At 37.5% G+C, this 21,508-nt stretch overlaps 1 protein-coding gene across 6 annotated transcripts in view; it reads left to right on the top strand.

Moving 5' to 3' along the window:
- Window positions 1–21,508, top strand: part of PIKFYVE (phosphoinositide kinase, FYVE-type zinc finger containing) — a 74,924-nt gene that overhangs the window by 22,630 nt on the left and 30,786 nt on the right. For 5 of the 6 annotated variants that reach the window (XM_032403463.1, XM_032403474.1, XM_032403456.1 and 2 more), the window contains 12 exons: window positions 1,496–1,653; window positions 3,076–3,187; window positions 4,575–4,722; window positions 5,258–5,425; window positions 11,035–11,094; window positions 12,809–12,938; window positions 13,357–13,537; window positions 14,178–14,252; window positions 16,197–16,304; window positions 18,055–18,195; window positions 18,842–18,968; window positions 19,247–20,406. In XM_032403463.1, coding sequence (XP_032259354.1) covers window positions 1,496–1,653; window positions 3,076–3,187; window positions 4,575–4,722; window positions 5,258–5,425; window positions 11,035–11,094; window positions 12,809–12,938; window positions 13,357–13,537; window positions 14,178–14,252; window positions 16,197–16,304; window positions 18,055–18,195; window positions 18,842–18,968; window positions 19,247–20,406 — 2,568 coding nt within the window. The remainder of the gene's footprint in view (window positions 1–1,495; window positions 1,654–3,075; window positions 3,188–4,574; window positions 4,723–5,257; window positions 5,426–11,034; window positions 11,095–12,808; window positions 12,939–13,356; window positions 13,538–14,177; window positions 14,253–16,196; window positions 16,305–18,054; window positions 18,196–18,841; window positions 18,969–19,246; window positions 20,407–21,508) is intronic. The other variant, XM_032403482.1, reaches the window with a different exon arrangement.

Below are 21,508 nucleotides of genomic sequence, written 5' to 3'. Positions count from 1 at the left end.
TAAATATTATGTATCTCACTGATTTTTCTTTTTAAGAAACCTACAAATAGCCAGTTAGCATATAAATTAATAGAGGAAATAATTAGCTTAAGTTTTTATTAGGATCACCTAAGAAAGTGGTGAAGCATTTGGCGCTCTTATATTGAATTAATATTTTCTTGATCCCTTTCATCTGGTAAGATAAGAATTCAGGCGCTTTACATAGTAAGAGAGCTGAACTTTTAGTTAGGTCCCAGATTGTTTTTAAACTTTGAAACATGTTTCTCATACACATGGAATGCTTCGCATACCTTTATATTATACGTTTATATGAGATGCTAATCAGTTGTTTATTGAATTTATCTATGTGTAAAATACTGTGTTATTTATATTGAGAGTGACTCAAATGGAAACTGGTTTCTGTCCTCAAGCTTAAAATTCAAAAGGTAGAAATGAGGCTGATGGGCAGGTCCTTAATAGTAAAAAAGTAATACTTTTGAATAAGAAATAGGTCATTAGTGGTGAGGGCTTTAAACTGAAAGCTTGGCCTGGACCTTGAAGAACGGAATGGATTTGGGTAGGCATTGAGGAAAACAAATCTTACTTAAAGATGTGACAAGGTATAGAGATGAAAATAAACATGACATTTTCCATGCACCAAAGTAGGACTTAGGAGAGGTTGGGAGGGAGAGTAAGCTGAGTGTGTGGGCAAAGAGATTAAGCTGGAGTGTGTGGGCAATGAACATGGAAGTTACTTGGGGTTACCTGGTGGAACATGGTGAGTTCAGCCTTTACAAGTTTAGATTTGAACCCGTAGGGGCTGAGCAATGTTGGAAGTTTTTTTGAGCAGGGAGTCATTCACGGAAGTCCTTCCTTTAGGAAGATTCACCTGGCATTTGGGCACAGGTGAGAAAGGTGGTGGGAAGCTGCTGGAGTGAAGGCTATGAGAAACAGATTGGTGTGATTGACTATTCTCCCCTCTGCCTTGCCCTGGCTCCAAAGAGGAGATTTTGCAATTTTGTACTTAGATAACTAGGAGATTGATCATGTGTGCCATTGACTGAAAAAAATTATTTGGGATAGTTGGGTTTTTTTTTTCCTTAAAGATTTTATTTATTTGAGAGAGAGGGAGAGAGAGAGAGCACAAGCTAGGCGGTGGGGAGGAATGGCAGAGGGAGAGGGAGAAGCAGGCTCCCCGCTGAGCAGGGAGTCCGACATGGGGCTTGATCCCAGGACCCTGAGATCATGACCTGAGCTGAAAGCAGCTGCATAACCAACTGAGCCACCAAGGCATCCTGGGATAGTTGGTTTTTAAGAGAAAAAGTTATATTTGCAATTAGATGAGCTGAGTTCAAGTGCTCCCCATGCACGTGTCAAATGATGTGAGTTGGCTCTGATAAAGAAATCTGAATTGAATTTCCTTTTATGCATCTAAAAAAACAACAGGAAAAAGTCTGCAAAGGTATATAATAGCATCCTTCTCAGGAGTAATTATTTGCTCATAATGTGATTTCAGGACAGTGTTCAGTTAAAGGACCTGTGGAAGAAAATCTGCCATCACAGTAGTGGAATGGAGTTTCAGGATCACCGTTACTGGCTGAGAACGCATCCTAACTGCATTGTGGGAAAAGAATTAGTCAACTGGTTAATCCGAAATGGACACATTGCTACAAGGTAATGTGATCTTAAGAAAGACTTTTCGATATTATTTATTCCTTTATTTTTAATAAGGCCATAACGTTGTAGATATAAGGGCAGCAAATTTTGTGAATAGGGTGCTGTTTGATTCCTGCATTCGGTGCTTAGGGTGCTAATGACTCACCCCTCCTCCCTTCTGTGTTTTAACCAGTAATGAATAGATGCAAGGAGCAAATGGGGTCACAGTTTACCTTATTTATTAAAAGCAGGAGTGTGCAGTAATTCCCCAACACAAAGCTCTCTGATTAAGCAGGATTTGGGAATGTTGCTAGGTATTAAGATCCCAGTGGATTCTCCTGCTACTGTTCCCTAATCTGGGCATTGCAACCTGTCCTATGGAATTGAGTTCATAAGTCACACCTGAAGTGTCTTGCTCACCTCAGAAATCATTTGTGAGAAAGAGACAGGTCCTATTGCCTTTCAAGGCAGCATGTCCCTAAGCTATTCTAGTTGATTAGATTAGCTACTCCTTTCCTGGGAAGAAACAAGTATGTAGGAAGAGAGTAAAAGCTTTAACAGTGAAACCCTGGGGTCCAGTTTTGGCTATATTTCTTTTTAGTTTTGTGCTTTTACTCAAGTTACTTAATCTCCTCGAACCTTGGACCTCTCAGTTCCAATGTGAGGAGAATATATGGTGCTGTGAAGAAGCCGTGACGATGAAATGAAATAATATGGGCTAAAGTGCTTTATAAATTGTGAAATGCCATATAAGTGCAGTGTGTTAAGTGTCTATTTCATGTGTATATGTATATTTATAAAGTGTCTATATATTATTATTATTATTTTTTAAAGTTTTATTTATTTGAGAAATAGCGCGAGCAGGGGGAGAGGCAGAGGGAGAGAGAAAGGGAGAGGTAGACTCTCCGCTGAGCAGGGAGCCCAATGCGGGGCTTGATCCCAGGACCCTGGGATCATGACCTGAGCTGAAGGCAGATGCTTAACCGACTGAGCCACCAGGGCGAACCTTAAGTGTCTATATATTATTGTATATATATTATCTATTTCATATGTACATGTGTATATATCTGTAATATTTGGTATTGTCTTTTTATCAAGACTGTAAGCTCCTTGAGGGCAGGAACCATGTTAGTCTCACCATTTTGTTTTACTCTAGTGAGGACAGGGGTATGCATGCACTGAGCACTTGATACATGTTTGTTGTAAGTAAAATTAGGTTTTGGTAGGACTGCCTTACCAGCAGGTTCTCCTTTACTCTGGTATTTGGGAAAATCTTTTAATTTAGCTTCAAGTCTCGCTTGTTTTTACCCCTCACCTATCGACAGACCATTTGTAATTCCAGCTGATTAGAACAGAAGAAAATTCAGTTTGCATCTCATCTTGTACCTGTGAAATTACTCTGACTTTTAAAAGTTTTTTTTTTTGTTGGTCTTAATTCAGGGCACAAGCTATAGCCATTGGACAAGCAATGGTTGATGGACGTTGGCTGGATTGTGTCAGTCATCACGACCAGCTTTTCAGGGACGAATATGCACTGTACAGACCACTGCAGGTAGTTTTGCATGTCACCACTGACGAGAGTATGGCTGGTGTGTTGTGAAGTCTTTCTTCATCGGTGGGAATAAAAAGTCGTTGAATTAGCCAGAGATACATTTTCCTAACATGTTTTCCCTGTTGTTTGAAAGTTAAAAATGTTTTTACTTGGTAGGGAGGGGTGATGAAAAACCTCTTGGAATTGGACACTTTCCAGTTGGTTTGGCTTTTCTTTTTTTTTAAGACTTTATTTGACAGAGAGAGACACAGCGAGAGAGGGAACACAAGCAAGGGGAGTGGGAGAGGGAGAAGCAGGCTTCCCGAAGAGCGGGGAGCCCGATGCGGGGCTTGATCCTGGGACCCAGGGGTCATGACCTGAGCTGAAGGCAGACGCTTAACGACTGAGCCACCCAGGTGCCCCATGGTTTGGCTTTTCTTGAGCTGGGCCTCATGGTATTATATATAGTTGCTTGTCGTTTACCTTTAGTGGTTTTTAGTTTCACTATGTCTGTGTTTTCAGGACTAAGAGAGTATATAAATATATAATAAAATGATTGAAAAAATTTAGTATCCCCAATGCAGTAGATTTTGACACATTAGCAGTATTAAATTGTATAGCAGTGGTAAAACAATGATTATTTATATATATCTTTTTATTTTAATTAGGGAATAGAAATTATTTAAAATAGAACTTTTTTTTTTAAAGATTATGATTATTTATTTGACAGAGACACAGCGAGAGAGGGACACAAGCAGGGGGAGTGGGAGAGGGAGAAGCAGGCTTCCTGCTGAGCAGGGAGCCCGATGCGGGGCTCGATCCCAGGACCCTGGGACCGTGACCTGAGCTGAAGGCAGACGCTTAACGACTGAGCCACCCAGGCGCCCCTAAGATAGAACTTTTTAAAAAGATAAGCTTTCACTTTTGGTCTATGTTAATTTTATATATATATATATATATAATTAGGAATACCTTTGTGAACTAAAATTGGAAACTCAAAGGTTAGAAAAGACAAACGACCAAAAAGACTGGTGTGGTATTATTTGTTAAAATTTAATAGTTGTTTTCCAGAATGTGTCCTAGCCTTGGCACAGGGTTAGAATAAATTCTAAGCCAGGTTTACTCTCAGGACTAAAAGGGATGAAATGAAACACTGTAAAATATGTATATTATGTTTTCTCATATTAAGCTGCCTAAACCTACTGATTAATGACAATTATAATTATCAGAGTGGAATTATCAGCATTAATGCTGGTTTACAACTTAGTGTCTATTAATTTGCTTATTTTTATGTAAATTTATTCAGTGTTAGTTTTGTAGAAGTATTGGGCTAGAGTTTATTTGTAGTGTTGCCATTGAAAGTTGGCACTGAAAGTGAATCACTTGGATCTTGTCTTGATCTTTCCAGAGTACGGAATTTTCTGAGACCCCTTCTCCAGATAGTGACTCAGTGAACTCTGTGGAAGGACACTCTGAGCCATCCTGGTTTAAAGACATAAAGTTCGATGACAGTGACACGGAACAGATAGCTGAAGAAGGTGACGATAATTTGACTAGTGAGTTTAAACTTTCTAACATTTTAATTTGTATGACTCATTACTGTGTATGTATGATAAAATGAGTGTCTTGTTTGTTTAGTTGAAACAATCCTACTTTAAGTTTTATGGCAGCAACTAAACATCTGATAGCAATCCTTGTTCTAGATACAGTATTTTCTTAAGAAACCAACTTGTTAGGCTACTGGCGTTTTCAGATTTTGCCATAGTCTCTAGTTTGCAGCAGCTTAAAAATAACTCTGAGCTAATAATATCGCAGCAGACAACTTTCTCACCTCTTCACTATGATATCAGACTTTCTCTCTGCAGAACCTCCAATATATTTCTCCCTCTTAAAAATTCATCTTATATTTAATGTGTTCCAATTTTATTAAGTCTCCACAGAAGTACATGAAAATACTGTATCCATTTTGGTATTGCACATTGGGCTTGTCTATTAAAAGAACATTTTTCTCCTTTCCTCCAATACCCTGATGAAACCCATTTTTACTCCCCTCCTCTCCCTATATTTCTTTCCCCTCCCCGACACTAAAAGATTCTGCCAGTCCTAGCAAGCGCACATCAGTCAGCAGCTTCCAGTCCACAGTGGACAGTGACTCAGCCGCTTCCATCAGCCTGAACGTGGAGCTGGACAACGTGAACTTCCATATCAAGAAGCCCTCCAAGTACCCACATGTGCCCCCTCACCCTGCTGACCAAAAAGGTAGGAGGGAGTCACCATCTGGAATCCGGGCACAGGCTGGAGAGCTGGGCCACACGATCTCACACCGGCCTGTCCTCCTGGCTTCCTCTGTCCTCGTGGCGGAGGGGATTCGGTGTGGGTCTTGTTCCCCCCTTTCTCATTTCCCCACACTGCCTCCCCACACTTTTTTTGGTTGGTTCCTTTTATTTCTCGTTTTCTCCCTCAGTACCACCACACCCAATTTAAAGCTGGTAGTCTTTAAAAGGAACTACTACTACTGCTCTTCCCTTAGCATAATGTGCAACTTCCAAGGTGGCATTTCTTTGCATTTATAACATGGATGTTCTGCTCTATTCATTTCTCTTTCTTTATTTAACATTTTAAAGCGTACTTGCTTATGCTATTAACCAGTAACGTAGTATTTCACTAAACCTTTTCAGGTGCTTGAACTATAGTAGGGGGAAAACACACAATCCAAAACATCTTTCTACTATGATTTTATATGTTTGCTATGGAAAGATCAGACCGAAGATACACATTTCTTTCCTGATACTGTTGTATTTTTTCCATGGTTTCTAACCGTGATGAAACTTCTCATGGATATTTGTCTGCAGGGAAGGGTCGTGTTGATCAGACTCTCATGTGTATTCCCAGGCCACGCAGTAATTATATTTTCTGTTGTTAATAAATAAAATACCATTCTTGTGTCCAGTTCAAAAAAAAAATGCTTGTGATGTATGTGCCATATTTATAAAAAAGGTTTCTTCTCTGAGTAATACACAGTGAATTTGATAATTTTAGTTGTCTTATTTGAGGGTTTATTCTACTGACTCAAAAATAATAATGACCATATTCAGAAGACATTGGTATAAAAGGAAAAATAAATTATTGCTAAAGTCCAATATAGCATTATGTAAAAAATGAAATGCTTTTTAAAAATGGATGTCGAGGTTTACTCTGTTGGCTATAACTAAAAGCCAAATTGAATTTTAGCCCTAAAGAGGCATTATGTAAAATTAAATAAATAAAAAATACATAAGTAAATAAGTAATTGTGAGATTTCATTATGTTGTAGTAACTAAAAAATCATTATAAAGATGAAACCATTTATTTTGTGATTTCACCTGGAGTTTGGATTTTTAACATTTAGCTCTCTAAAGTTGAATTGTTTCCTTAGATTGGAAATGCTTGTCTAATTCCTTGCTACTTCCTATTTTGAGTCTAAAAATATGGTCAGAAAAGAGAAGCTTTGAACCTAAACATCTGTTCTAAAATAATTGGAAACAAACTCCCATTTCTATAACAAATTTCTGACGGTTGTCAATATTAACCATTATCCTCAAGATGTGGTAAAAAGGCTTTTAAGAGTTATAGTAATAGGGGGGAAAAAAAGAGAGAGGCAAACCATAAAACAGACTTAATGATAGAGAACAATCTGAGAGGTGCTGGAGGGGAGGTGGGCAGGGGATGTGCTAAGTGGGGGATGGGTATTAGGGAGGGCATTTGTAATGAGCACTGGGTGTTACATGTAAATGACCGATAATCACTAAATTCTACTCCTGACATTAATATTATACTATATATTAATTAATTGGAATTTAAATAAAAAATTGAACCAACAACAAAAAGAGTTGTAGTAATAAAAAGGAATATCTTATTAAAAAACAAATTTAGAGATGCAGTAAAAGAGGAGACTTGACTAGCATTCAACATGAGTAAGATACATATCTTTATGGGAATCCTCAAAACAAATGGTAAGCATGGTGGAGAACATTTGGGTGAGTGTGAAAGGACATTGGAGTAGACATGACACTTGGGCGAGATGAACTATAGTCTGGTCTCCTGGAGCATAGTGCGTGATGCTTTTGTAATAGAAATCATAGATGTGGGTCAGAGGTGGCATCTGTTGTGATGGAGGATATCTGTCCTTCGGACACGTGTGGGCAGTGCAGCTTCGTTTTGCTGAAAGTAGAGCATGAAATACATTTTTGACATGATGATTTCATGTCTTGGAAGGTTAGAAAATTATGAAAGCCGTGAAGAAAGTGACCTGTCGTCATAGTATTCAGAATAGCAAAAGATGGGCTGTGGAGCACAGTTGGGCAATTTGCTTTAGGATGCCTGACTTCCTAATGTTGAGAGAGGAATGGAACAGGAAGCTTCAATACTGACATGTGTACAGTACAACCTCAAATTGTATCCCTAAGGAAATTTAAAGGGGAAGCATCCGTAGTTGAAAAAATCACCATGACTCGTCTGCAACCTCTCTTCTCTTCCCTCAACCCTTTAAAAAGATTGTCTACAGAAGTTGTGAGAGATACTTCATATGAGGATAAATCTGAAAGGGGGGCCAGCACTTTAAAAAAAAAAAGACAGGCTAGCAGAAGTCCAGCTTGCACTGATGGATGGAGTAAATGCCAAGGACATCTCAGAAAAAGTTTTTTAAATTGTGGAACAATGAAAGAAAATTAGGGCAATATTCTGGGGAAGGTGATGTAATATTAATTGAAGCTTCTCCCCGTCTCCCCCATCAAGGTAATTTTATCAGGAAAGAATATATATGGTTAAAAGGAAAGTGAAGTCCAAGATAATGAAGAGAGGTTAGAGAATGCCTGATTACTTTAAATAAGTCTTTTGCCAGGTTCAGGCAAAATATATGCCAGATTATTGAAAGAATTTGGAGCTGTGATCATGGGGCCAGAGTTTGTTATCTTTGGAGAATTATGGTTCAGATGATTGTAGTGACAGAAGCATTAAAATTTTGTAAAAAACAGGTTCTCAATTTGACATTGGAAGTTGGCAAAATTGTAGAAAAAAATTAAGAGGATGTACTGTGGTATTTAGAAAAGGGCTTGGTGGTGACTGGGCACCCGTGTTGGTTAACTAAAATAAATCTTTTCATAACAATCCCATTCCTTCTTTTATGGTGGTGTGAGATTGTTAGCTCAGGAGACTATGGTAGATACTGTTGTCTTTTATGTTAATAAGACATTTAATGGTCTCAGTAACCTTGTAGACAAAGAGGACAGTTTCACACTTGAAATATGTTATAGAGGGAGTTATAGGCAGTAGTTATATTTACCTTTTAAAAGCACAGGTTCTGGAGTCTCTATGAGTCTCTCTATAAAAAAAAAAACACACGTAAAAAGATTATTAGTGTGTTTGGCAAATGTGAGAACTTAGTGATGTCACTATTAATATAACATATAGATTTGTACTTTGTGTAATGGTTGTGCCAAATATTGAAAGAGTAACCTGATAGGAACAGGAAAGGGATGCTCACAGGTTATGTTGTAGGGCATAGGTCATGTGCAACCTAGAGAGTCTAAAATTTAAGGCCTTTTTAATTCCCTTGATAAATGTTTCTGGCTTTCACAGTTCTCTCCTGTTAGTTTTTAGCATACTAACAAGAATTGTTCATTTTCTGTTTTTCTTGTGATGTTGAAGTACAATAATGTATTTTTTCCGCATTGTAGTTAAGACTAACACTGATTACCAGAAAGTAAAGATTGTCAGAGTAAACTGGTAGTGAGGTGAAAGAGTAATACACTCCTCTGCCTCCTGTTTTCCTTCCTTTTAGAATGTTAAGTGGGAATTGGTGGTTTTTATCTTTCCATTGAAGTTAAGGGTAATATTTATAAAATACTTTCTTAGGAATCATCTTTTATCTTCCAAGGCTGAGGAAATTTGGATTTCTAAAAATGATTTACATATCTGTACTTAAAAAAAATCTGGTATTTTTTACCTTATGTAAGCAAACCCCTCATTTTCATAAACTTGTAAAACTGGAACATTGCGATCTTGCTTGATTAGTTTTTCACTATTGGTAAAACTTGGAGAGTTGTACAATTAAAATACATTTTGTTATGTTTTGCAAGCAGGATCTGAACCATTCTTGACAAATCAGTGAGTAGAACCTAGAGAGGGGAAAATCATAGCTTCCATAAGCTTCTAGATCTTACTTCCCATTTACAGGAAAACCTGTAGGAGCAAATTAAACAGCACCATACGGAAACAGTCTAATCGAATCCAGAAAATGGGACATTCCACAGGACATTTGGCCTGGGTTCTTTCAAAATTCAATATCATGACAAAGTAAAAAGGAAGGGGGTTTGCTTTGGACTACAATAGAATGAAGGAACTGTAGCGTATGAACCTTATTGGATCCAGGTTTGAGGCAAAAAATTTATTAAAGCATTTTGGGGACAGTTAGATAAATTTGAAGAATATGCACTAATTTCATCATATTAAGACATTGTCAATTTCCTTTTTTTTTTTTTTTGAAGACATTGTCAATTTTCTCAAGTATGTAAATGGTATTGTGGCTGTAGAGAAGAGTGCCCTTATTCTTATGAAATGTATGATGATTAGTCGTCAAGTGTCATGATGTGTGTAACTTCAAATGGTTGGGGAAAAATGCATACATATATGTAGAGAGAAATCAGATACGGAACGTTAACAATTGTTAAATCTAGGTGAAGGGGATACAGGATTTTCTGTATGTTTGAAAATCATCATCATATATATATATATATATATATGTATATACATATATATACTTAATCTTTAGTATGAAAAGTAAAGCTTGTAAAGCCAATATGTTAGTTGAACAGATTGGCATTATTCATTTCTGTGTGGGAGGTGTAGGAATAAAGTATAACATCTGTTTTTATTTGTCTACATACTTGATTTATTGTATTTGGCATGGTACACTTTGAATTTCCAATGTAAAACTTTTTCTCTGCTTTCTTGTTGAAAGGATGCACATTTTAGCTTATAAACATAGCATCTTCTGAAGCTCATTTGTTATAAGTGAAATCTACTTGGAAAGAATTTTGTGGAGAACCTTTATTTTAAAAGGCTTAAAATACATTGTATCGTTTGCATAGTAGAAAGAACCTCACTTGAGCTATGCTTGGTCAGGGATGCAAAGAAAAGTTCATGCGGAAGTAAAGAATAAGTTTCACTTGTGAGAAAAGTAACATTCTAAAAGTTCTAAAAGAACACAGTGTGTATTCAGTTATGGCAACTATTTGGCAATGTTTAGTTAGAATTTTGAAAAACTGAAACCCTAATTTGAAAGCTCATAAAAATCCTGATGATTTAAATCTTTATTCCCTGCCAGTGTCACTTCTGTATTAATTTGCTTTATAGCATATAGTCTGAAATTTGGAAAAAAAAAAAAACACCTTATATATTTTTTCAGGTGGCTTCTCTATAAACTATTCTGTATATAGACAGAGTGATTATTTGTGAAGTCATACAGTTATACATGAGAAAAATAGTGTAACTTTTTAGGCTTGTCATACCTAAATTACTAAAGATCTCAGTTTTTATAAACTGGTTCAGCTTTGATAAGGGAAAAGCAATCTGTTAAAGATTATCTGATGTTACTGCTTCAAGGTTCTGTTGAGTTTTATTATTCAAGTCTGTTATAGTTTGGTTTGAAGTGTGTGGAATAAGTATAAAGATGCATTTTAGCCTAAAGCTTTCTTCAATTGGCTGGGCAGTGTTGGGTTTAGTATGAGTAATACTTTGTGTGTAGGTGTGTTCTCTATATAATTATGCTGGCATGTTTCAGTCATAAGTCTCTCCTTTTCTTCCTCCTCTGCTCTCTTCCTGGTATGCAGAGTATTTGATTTCTGACAATGGAGGACAACAACTCTCAATAAGTGATGCCTTCATCAAAGGTAATTTTATCAAAAGCTGTACATGGGATGGTCTTATTTGTAAGGGTGTACTTAGGGCCTAGCACATTGATTGGCACAGAGTAGGTACTGAAAATAAATTTGATTAGTTTAGTACTATAGGAACACAGTTTTTATATGTATAGTAGCTCTGAGAATATCGGTAATCAAGAATATAAACTTGGACTTGGCTTGAGAGAAGATATCTGATCTGAAAAGCAATTGTTTAAAAGCTTTAAATTGAATTTGAATTTTATTCTTTGAAAGGCATAGTTTATGCTTTCCAAATCATGAATATAATGTTAAGTATCGATACACATATCATCAAGGATTCTCAAACTTCTCAAAAAGCCCCCAGAGAGATCTCATCCATTTGAGGACGCTGCCTGCCCTGTGGAATTGGAAAGAGAAATGGGGAAATAGAGATAAAGAACTAACTTTGCTGATTAATTTCTTGGGGCCAAAAGGCAGTACAGAAGAAGACAGCCTTCTCTTACACCGTCCCTACTTCGCTTACTGTGGAGTAAAGACATACGTAATTAGTTCATAACACTCCACAGCTCAGACCTCAGATAAGTTGTCATACTTAGCAGTGTTTCTCAATTCATCTCTGAACATCTGGTTCAACTAGGAGTTTATATAGGCTAGCTGTTTACATAATTAAAGTATACAGTTTTTTGTACCTCATATCATGAACATATGCTTTATTTTGTAGTGCTGGACTGTTCGGTTGAAAGCTTTTTTTGTTTGGTTTGCTTTAAGAGGGGGAAGGATTAGAGAATTTTTGTAAGCATTTCCCACCTCTTTCCATTTATTCAGTCACATGTTTCAGTAATTGTATAGTGAGCATCCTTTTTGCAAAGCTTTTTTTTAAGATTTTATTTATTTGAGAGAGAGAGACAGAGCACACACACAGAGGGAGAAGGACAGAGAAGCAGACTCCCCGCTGAATAGGGAGCCCTATGTGGGACTCATCCCAGGACCCTGGGATCATGACCTGAGCCGAAGGCCGACACTTAACAGATTGAGCCATCCAGGCGCCCTTCCTTTCTGCAAACCTTTTAATACAGTCTGTTTTTTGTCTAGATGCATTTTCATTCTTTTTAAAAACTTAGAGATTTTACAAAAATTTACGTAAATTGTTATTTATCATGTTTTAATATTTTTTTATAGTTCATTTTTGGGTCTGATTTATAAAAGTTTTGCTTAAAAAAAGGACTTTGTTCTAATATTGAGAAAGAAACACTATAAAGAATTGTCTGAATAGACTGTCTACACTGTCCTGTACTGGTTGAGACGTTTCAGGGCTGAGCTTTCCTCTTTAAAGTTCAGCACCCACACTGTCACATGTCGTTCTACCAGCATTCAGAGTTCTGTTGAATGCAGTTTTTAGTTTGTGATTTTACAGGGAAAGGCAGCCCCCTTCTTTTCGAATGTTCCCAATGAAATAAAAGGACTGTAAAAATCTCTGTTTTTCAGAAGCTGTATTTATAATTATTGGCTTGAGAGTCCTAGTCATTTTGGCTGTCGTAAATATTGATGATCGAACTCACACTTAATTTTTTTGTGTATTTACACATGTCCTTGCCTTTTTTACACCAGCAATTTGAATTGGCTGAGTTTAAAAACTTAAAAAGATAAATTTGCACTTTATAAATCTATTAAGTACATGGCATAAAACATAACAGTGAAGTACAATTTCTTATTTTACACTTAGAATCCTTATTTAATCGTCGGGTTGAGGAGAAATCCAAAGAGCTGCCTTTCACACCTTTGGGCTGGCATCACAACAACCTGGAGCTGCTGAGGGAGGAGAATGGAGAGAAACAAGCCATGGAGAGGTTGCTGTAAGGCAGTGAGCTTTTTGATGTTAATTTTCCATTTTTATAATTTTCAATGACTTGATGCATTATGCCTAGTTCTTCTTCCTCATAAAGTCAAAAATACTAAGATTACTTAGGAAATAAAGCCTGTTCTGATGAAATTTCTTATAAAACGAGAGTCTTAAATTGTGATTGTCTGTCCCAGTTGTAATTTATATGTTAAAATTTAGTTGAATTAAAGGGGTTATCTTAATTGAAGATACAGATTTCATTCATGTGCAAAATCATTAAGGTACAGATGAAATACGATTGGCTCAAGAAGATCCTGTCTTTGAGCCATAATTCATATGCTGTTTCTTTGTAGACTGCTTATTGCATCTTCAAAATTATTATCTCTGGCAGTATTAACTATGCAAACTTCTTTCTTGTGACATTTTTGTAGTTCAGCTAATCATAACCACATGATGGCACTACTCCAACAGTTGCTCCATAATGAGTCATTGTCACCATCTTGGAGGGACATCATTGTATCACTGGTCTGCCAGGTTGTTCAGACAGTTCGACCGGATGTCAAGAATCGGGACGATGACATGGATATCCGTCAGTTTGTCCATATTAAAAAAGTGAGCTCTGCTAATTCTTTTCTAATGCTCGGAACTGATAGGGTGGGCCTGGTAGTAATTTGTCTCTTAACGGTAATCTAAAAGGGGTTCTAAGTAGGGAGTGGGAGGTTTTTCTGTCTGCTGTTTGTTAGCAGTGCACTTAGATGTCATAGAAGCCACCCATAGGAAATGAGAGGTGAATGGAAGGGGGTGACTTGGGCATGGAGTGGGAAACCAAACAAATGTGGTTTCTTCCTTTTTTGCTTCCTTTTTCTTGACACGTCATCTATGAGAATACCTCTTCCCACAGATTACTGTCACTGTTTTAAGGAAAAGCAGTGGGTAATTGCCTTTTTTAGATAGTGGAGGCCTATATGTATTTTTTGCCTATGACATTTGATTTAGTAATGGTTTTAATTGCCAATTTGGTCAGTCATATGGGTATTTTAGAGTACCAGATAAGAGCGTAGAGAGTGGGAGGTGGGAAAATAGTCATGCTAGATCTCATTAATTATTGGTTGAAAGAAAGAATTATATCCTGGAACTTTCTGTTCTGATTTGATTCCATAATAGTTAAAATTAAATATGGAAATAAATAATAGCATCTATCTGACTGGATTCTAATAATATATCATTGAGTTTTGTTTTCTTATTTCATTAGATTCCAGGTGGAAAGAAGTTTGATTCTGTGGTTGTCAATGGATTTGTTTGTACCAAAAATATTGCACATAAAAAGGTAATGTGATCTCTTCAACAGTGAAGTTCAGCAAATTGTGACTGTGTACCAAGCCAACAAGTTGGGGTACCCTAATCATAGGAGAGAAGGAGAATGGATATCAAGGAGCAATTAGCAATGTCTGCTATAGGGGTGAAATTTTGGAGGTTCGGGTAAGGTCTTCAGAGCTGATGATGATTAGGTTTTGGATAATAGGAATTCATGAGACAAAAGAAGGGAGAGGATGGGTCAGGCTTCCAGACCAACAGAATGATAGGGTACTGGTATCATTTCTTCCTTGACCTGCCACATCTTTGGGAGACAAGGTTTCTCTAATAGACTGGAGTCCTTCCAGAGGCCTAGCATTTTAAAACTTTTAAAACTTTGTTCTCTCTCCTAGGGCTGAGCTGTAGAACTATCACTGGTGTTCTGTTATCCTTCTCACCTTCTATCTTTGCCTTCAGGCTGAGGCCTCTTTCTAGCACTAGCACAAAGGAATGGGGTGAAATAACCTGGTGTATTAAGGAATCTCTGAGATCCTAAGGTGCAAGATGAGAAAGGAGATGAGGCTGGAGGAAGCAGGCAAGGGGCTTTGTATCCCACTAAGGGTCTTGAACTTTATCCTGAAGGCCACTGATTCTCAAAGTGCTTGGTACATCAGGGTCTGCTGTGGACCTTGTTAAATACGTAGATTCCTAAGCCCAACCCCTAGAAATTCTCATTCATTATAAGGGAGTGGGAGTGTGGGGCTGCTTTTAAAGTAGGCACTGTGCGTGTTTCCAGTGTCATTGGTTGGTCCTCACGTTTTGAAAAACCATCAGTCTAGCAGTGCTCTCAAACTTGCTGTGCTTCCACATCACTCTGGGAACTCACTGCAAATAGAGATGCCCTGACCCCCACCTCTGGAGATAACGGTTTGGTTACATTTGAGAGCTCAGGTAGATTTCTAGCCTGAGCAACCTGATGGGTGAACTACAGTCCTATTTTCACTCTTTTCTAAGCAGGGATTAATTCATTTTTCTGTAAGGCATGAAGCCTCCCAAAAATTGTTAGTGACCAGAGATAAATAAAACTATGTTTGGATTTGATCCAATGTCATTATATCTACATAGTATCTTATTAAAACCGGCACATTACCCATCAAGGTAGTAATTTACGCCAAATTAAATGATCTCTATAGAATTAAGAGGAAAGTATGTTGAGCTCATCTCCAGAGTTGAAAATTGTATGTGGGAGTGGTAGAAACATATGCATGAATGACTGTCTTGCTCCACTGACCATATTTATCTTTAATTTGTAGTTGCTAAAAAAAAGTCCCTAAATGTAGTTCCCCAACTGACGCGTTCATTATTTTAGGCCATTTGCAAGTTTGGAGTGTATAAGCACAGTCAGTCTGAAACCTCCACTGCAGGGCCTGGGCTGCTCTGCCTGTGGCTTTAGTTGCATAGTTAGGGTATATTGTTTGAGTCCGCACTTCTGGATACACTTTAAGGTTTTCCTTTTTGCCTTCTTGTTACCCAGTTTGCTTGCCAATGTATCACTGCTTGGAATCTATTCAGGAGGTGTTTTAATTCTTTTCTCCCTCCTTTCTCCTTCTTGAATTTTAGAAAGGTTAAATTATGCTTTTAAAGTTACTGATCTCTACAAGTTCATGAGGTATCCTGTCTTTAAGCCCCTTTCTTTAAAGACAGGATAAAAACTTTTAAGAGTGTAGAGGATTAGGTTAAAATAGAATTAGTGAAACAAAGCCAGTTTTTGAGGAAGTCTGCATGGCTCTGAGCAATTTGTTTTGAAAAAATATGTAAGAGAATACCACAAAAGAACTAAATAAGAGTATTTCCATACAAATATAAGGAGATAGTCTATTTAGGAGGAATTATACACAGTATGACTTTAAAGATACGATTAGAGAAGGTCTATAAAGTGCAAACTTTAAAAGCTTTTAACACATTTCATGTTTTGTAGATGAATTCTTGTATTAAAAATCCCAAAATTCTTCTGTTGAAGTGTTCCATTGAGTATCTCTACAGAGAAGAAACTAAATTTACTTGCATTGATCCTATTGTGCTTCAGGTAAGGACTTCTTACTGAAACAATGATCTGGAGGGATCTTTCTGTACTATGGTGCTTGCAAACTCAGAGAGATTGCAGGTTTGGTTCCAGACCACTGCAATAAAGCCAGTATTGCCATAAAGCATGTCAAATGACTTGTTTGGTCTCCCGGTGCATATAAAAGCTATGTTTACACTGTACTGTAGGCTAATAAGTATGCAAATAGCATTATATCTAAAATAAATATATACCTTAATTTAGAAACACTTTATTGCTAAAAAGTGCTAGCCATCATCTAAGCTTTCAGGGGGTTGTTCATAATCACTGATTACAGATTACCCTAACAAATATAATAATAATGGAAAAGTGTAAAAAACTGTGAGAATTACCAAAATGTGACACAGATACGAAGTGAGCAAATGCCGTTGGAAAAATGGTGCCAGTAGACCTGTTTGACATAGTGTCTCCACAAACCTTCAATTTGCAAGAGATGCAGTATCTGCAGAGCACAGTAGAGCAAAGCACGATAAACAAAGTTTGCCTGGAATCAGAAGGAGGAGGAAAAGCAAAGGGCAAGGAGATAAGGAGCCTTTGGCTTCAGAGTCTTCACAAAGCTGGCACTGCTCTGCTCCGTGCTCATGGCCTACTCCCCGATCTTCTTTCCTTGTTGGCCCTGGCCCAGACCTCCTTTGGAGCAGGTGCTTCATGTACAATCATGGCAGTTGATTATAGTTGGGACTGAGAGGAAGTGTATTTGCCATTCCTGTGCCAAAGCCCAGAAATTTAAAAAAATCAACTTCTTCTAGGTATACTTTTGAAGCTGCACAAATAATATCATTTAAAATGCTGTTAAATTACCATGTAGTAAGTAGAGTAGGAAATTAACACATTTCAAGGGGAAAAAAATCCGTTTTGTTAATAATGGGAGATTTTGAAAATGTCCAATTTCTGTCAGTAAAGCAGAGGAAGGTAGAAATATACTCCATCATGGCAGGTTCATTCAGAAATAGGCTCATCCATCTCGTGGCACTCACCATAAATACAGACTTGCTCAGAACACACTTTGGGCGTATGGACCAGAAGTGACAGACGTGCTCATACATTCAGGTGTCTCCTGTGTGGAGCCCAGGAATTTTATAAAACAGTGATTTGTATTGTGTTAGTTCTGGTTGTTACTTAACAATACTCATTTGCTTTGAAAATAAACCTTCATCAAGCAATTAAGTGTTAAGTTTTAGATCTTTAACTCTAGCTGTTCTGGGTAGAATATGATCTGCTGGGAGATTGAAATGAGGAAGAAGGTGAAATAGCATCTTTAGAGAGTTATTTACTCAGATACCCAAAGAAGAGCTACTCTGGTTAATTTCAGAACGCAATGGGGGAATCTATAATTAAAAAATTAGGAATTGCTTTCATTGGGGAGTTATGAGGTTAGATTTTTTTTATTCTTTTTTTTTTTTTTTTTAACCTCTGAGAGCTAATTGGATTCTTGGCTTTCATAGTAGAAGTTATTAAGAACTGAAAATCCTTCAAATTAAGATTAGTGAGTCAGAAAATAGAGTTTCCCCAAAACTCTTTTTAGCATAACCAACAGTTCAGAATTATGAATAATACTCTTGGTTGTGTTTGAAGTACCTTGCTTATGGACTTATTTGTGGATGAAAAGAATTTAGGCTTAGATTTATATTAATATTCAAACTGTCCTGATATTTTAATATCTCTAGATCTTGAATTGTACCAGGTATAATAGTTTTGACGTTTTTTTCCTCAGGAAAGGGAATTCTTGAAGAATTATGTTCAGCGAATAGTTGACGTTCGACCCACATTGGTTCTAGTTGAAAAAACAGTATCTCGGATTGCCCAAGACATGTTACTAGAACATGGCATTACTTTGGTCATTAATGTAAAATCAGTGAGTGTTCTTATTTTTCTATTTTTATATCATTTTTTAAAATCTCAGTTTTTAAATTTATATGTATGCATGATTGATATGCAGGGATCTTTGATTATCTATTTGCTGTTCCATTTATTGAAAGTAGGACAGTAGGCATGACAACCATTTCATTATTTAAGACTGGAGAACCTCAGGCTGGAAGAAAGTGTAATTAATTATATAGTGCTCATTATAGTTGTTTATAAGACCAAAGGTATAATAGACATTAGTTAATAAGTAGTCCTTGTTGAGCTTTCTTTTTGTTCAGGGAATTGTACAAGTAGAAAATGTTCTCTCTTGAAAAGTTACCCTCTTATACCCAGAATAGTGGCCAGTTCTAGGAAATTTTCCCCCTACCCTCCCCCCCAGTATCCTGTGCCAATGCATGATGCTTAAATACCTTTTGATAATGTTATTAATATGAGTCTGGTTTGTTTTTGTGGGCATATATTGTAGTCTAATCTAGAATCAAAAAAATTGTTATATAATTAAAATTAAGGAAATTATATAATTAAAATTAAGGAAATTGTGAGGTTTATTTCTAAATTTTTATTTTCCAGAAAAAATTTACTAAGAATTTTATTCTCCTCTTAATTTTGTAATGTAATGTTTTTCTGTGTTTTAGCAAGTTTTAGAACGCATCAGTCGGATGACCCAAGGTGATTTAGTAATGTCGATGGACCAGCTGCTTACAAAACCCCACCTGGGCACCTGTCACAAATTTTATATGCAGATGTTTCAGTTACCTAGTGGTGAGTGATCTTTAACATAGATTCACCTGGGATTGAGGACAAGAGGAAATGAGTAAACTCATTAGTACTACAATGTTTACTTTGTCCTACTAATATTTAATATCTGTTAATAATATCTGGTTATAATACTAGTATCTGTGAGCAGTGGTTAGATGAGGATTGGCAACTGTGGTCTTAACGGTTTTTCTCCTGTAGAGGTTAAGATAATGAGTTAATTCTATTTGGTCTTACGGATTGCCACCTAAGTCTTCTTAAACTTTCTTTATGTTTATTTGTAGAGCAAACCAAAACATTGATGTTTTTTGAAGGCTGTCCACAGCACCTGGGTTGCACAATCAAGCTTAGAGGAGGCTCTGATTATGAGCTGGCTCGAGTTAAGGAAATCCTAATCTTTATGATCTGTGTAGCTTATCATTCTCAACTAGAAATCTCCTTCCTCATGGATGAATTTGCTATGCCTCCTACGTTAACCCAGAATCCTTCCTTCCATTCTCTGATTGAGGGACGGGAGGATGAAGGGACTGCCCAGGAGCCATTCGGCGGAAGTCCCCTCCCCCGGGAGCCTGACTTCCCTCCAGAGCTTCTGCCCTCCGATGATGGCAGTTTGCTAGAATCAAGGATTGTGTTTGAGAAGGGTGACCAGGAAAATAAAAGCGCTACACAGGATGTTGCCTCTTTGAAGCATCAAGAGTATGCCACAACAGCTTGCGCGGCAGCTATCCCCTGTGCTCTCTTTCCATCGGTTCCAGAGTCGTTGTTGCCGCTCCATGTGGACGACCCACAGGATGCCGTGGGCATTGAGCAGCCAGAGCCCTTGCAGCACGCGGATGAGCTTCAGGATCCCAAAAGCCAGATGAGAGCCTTTAGAGACCCTTTACAAGACGACACTGGATTGTATGTTACTGAGGAGGTTACCTCTTCAGAAGATAAACGAAAGACCTATTCTTTGGCCTTTAAACAGGAATTGAAAGACGTGATCCTCTGTATCTCCCCAGTAATCACATTCCGGGAGCCCTTCCTTCTGACTGAAAAGGGGATGAGATGCTCTACCCGAGATTATTTCGCAGAGCAGGTTTATTGGTCTCCTCTCCTCAATAAAGAGTTCAAAGAAATGGAGAGCAGACGGAAGAAGCAGCTGCTTAGGGATCTCTCCGGCCTTCAGGGCATGAATGGAAGCATTCAGGCCAAGTCTATTCAAGTCTTGCCCTCGCACGAGCTAGTGAGCACTAGAATTGCTGAGCATCTTGGGGATAGCCAGAGCTTGGGTAGAATGCTGGCTGATTATCGGGCCAGAGGAGGAAGAATTCAGCAGAAAAATGCAGACCCGTTTGCTTATTCAAAGGAAGCAACTGGTATGGCAAGCGGCAGATCAGGAAGCAAAATTGAGGGTGACGAAGAGAAAGGGTTGATTCCGAATGACACGCTGTGGTCAACAAAGGTGAGGCCGCTTTGGGTACACGTTTAGAATGTGTTGAAAAACTGTGCTGTGCATGTTTAAAAAAAAAAAAAAACCACACAACTATGACAGATTGCAGATTTAGTAAATATTTCTTCCTATACCCTTTTTTTTTTTTTTTTGCCTTGAGTCTGTTGGCTTATGTATTGCTTTAAGTATGAAGTAGGAGTATCAAGTAATGAAACTGGGCTTTGAACTTTTCACGCTGAGCTGACAGTCAAGTATAGGAAGAGCTTTGCGGTAGGGGGAAGGGTGGAGCTAAGTAAAGTTGTGGCAGGCTGACTTGGGTGTGGTGTGATGCGTCCTTGGTCCTTTGTGAGAGGGAGCGAGAGGGAAGGTTCCTGGAGAAAATGGATGTGTTTTTAGAAAATGTCAGACGTATTTATTTAGCATAAAACACTTCATGTTACTTAACGGTGATCATGCCCTTACTCTTTTTAAGCAGAAATTGAGGGGAAATTAAGGAAGATTTGCTCATGGACACATTAGTAATAGTGTTAGTAATAAAACTAATGAAAAAATCCATCTAAATGAGGATATGAAATTGTTTAATAGAACAAATAAAAAGTTGCCTAATATCACCGGGAGGTGGGGAAGTGCTAAATAATAGCTACTTATTGGTGTGACACTCTTTTCTGTGTGGTACACTAGTGTTTGTGAGATTGGCAAAAAAGGAAAGTGATAGGAGCCATGGTTAATGTGGTGTGGAAAAATACCTATAATAAATATTACGTAGATTTGTGTTCATATACATTTATGCAAATTTATAGAAAGTGATAGGGAGGTCCTAAAAGTTCCCATGTACGTGTATATACCTATGGTCCAGGATTCCAATCTTTTATAACCTATTCTGCCGAAATAAGTAAGCATTTTATATAGGAATGCTTACATTTTGTAGGAATATATGCACAAGGATATTTGCTGAAGCCCTGTTTCTAGTTGTTTGCAGTAAAAAGGATGACTTGGATCTCATTGAATAATCCAGATAGAGCCCATGATATATTTTCAAGTGTTAAAAAGCAAGTAGTGTTGTATGAGGCATCCTCTCATCTTTATAAAAATAAAATCACCTGTGTATTCTTAT

This window comes from Phoca vitulina, unplaced genomic scaffold (genome assembly GCF_004348235.1).
Source record: "Phoca vitulina isolate PV1807 unplaced genomic scaffold, GSC_HSeal_1.0 scaffold1, whole genome shotgun sequence".
In the NCBI taxonomy this organism is placed as follows: domain Eukaryota; kingdom Metazoa; phylum Chordata; class Mammalia; order Carnivora; family Phocidae; genus Phoca; species Phoca vitulina.
The sequence above is the reverse complement of the archived record's forward strand: the minus strand, read 5'-3'. Positions and strand labels throughout refer to the sequence as shown.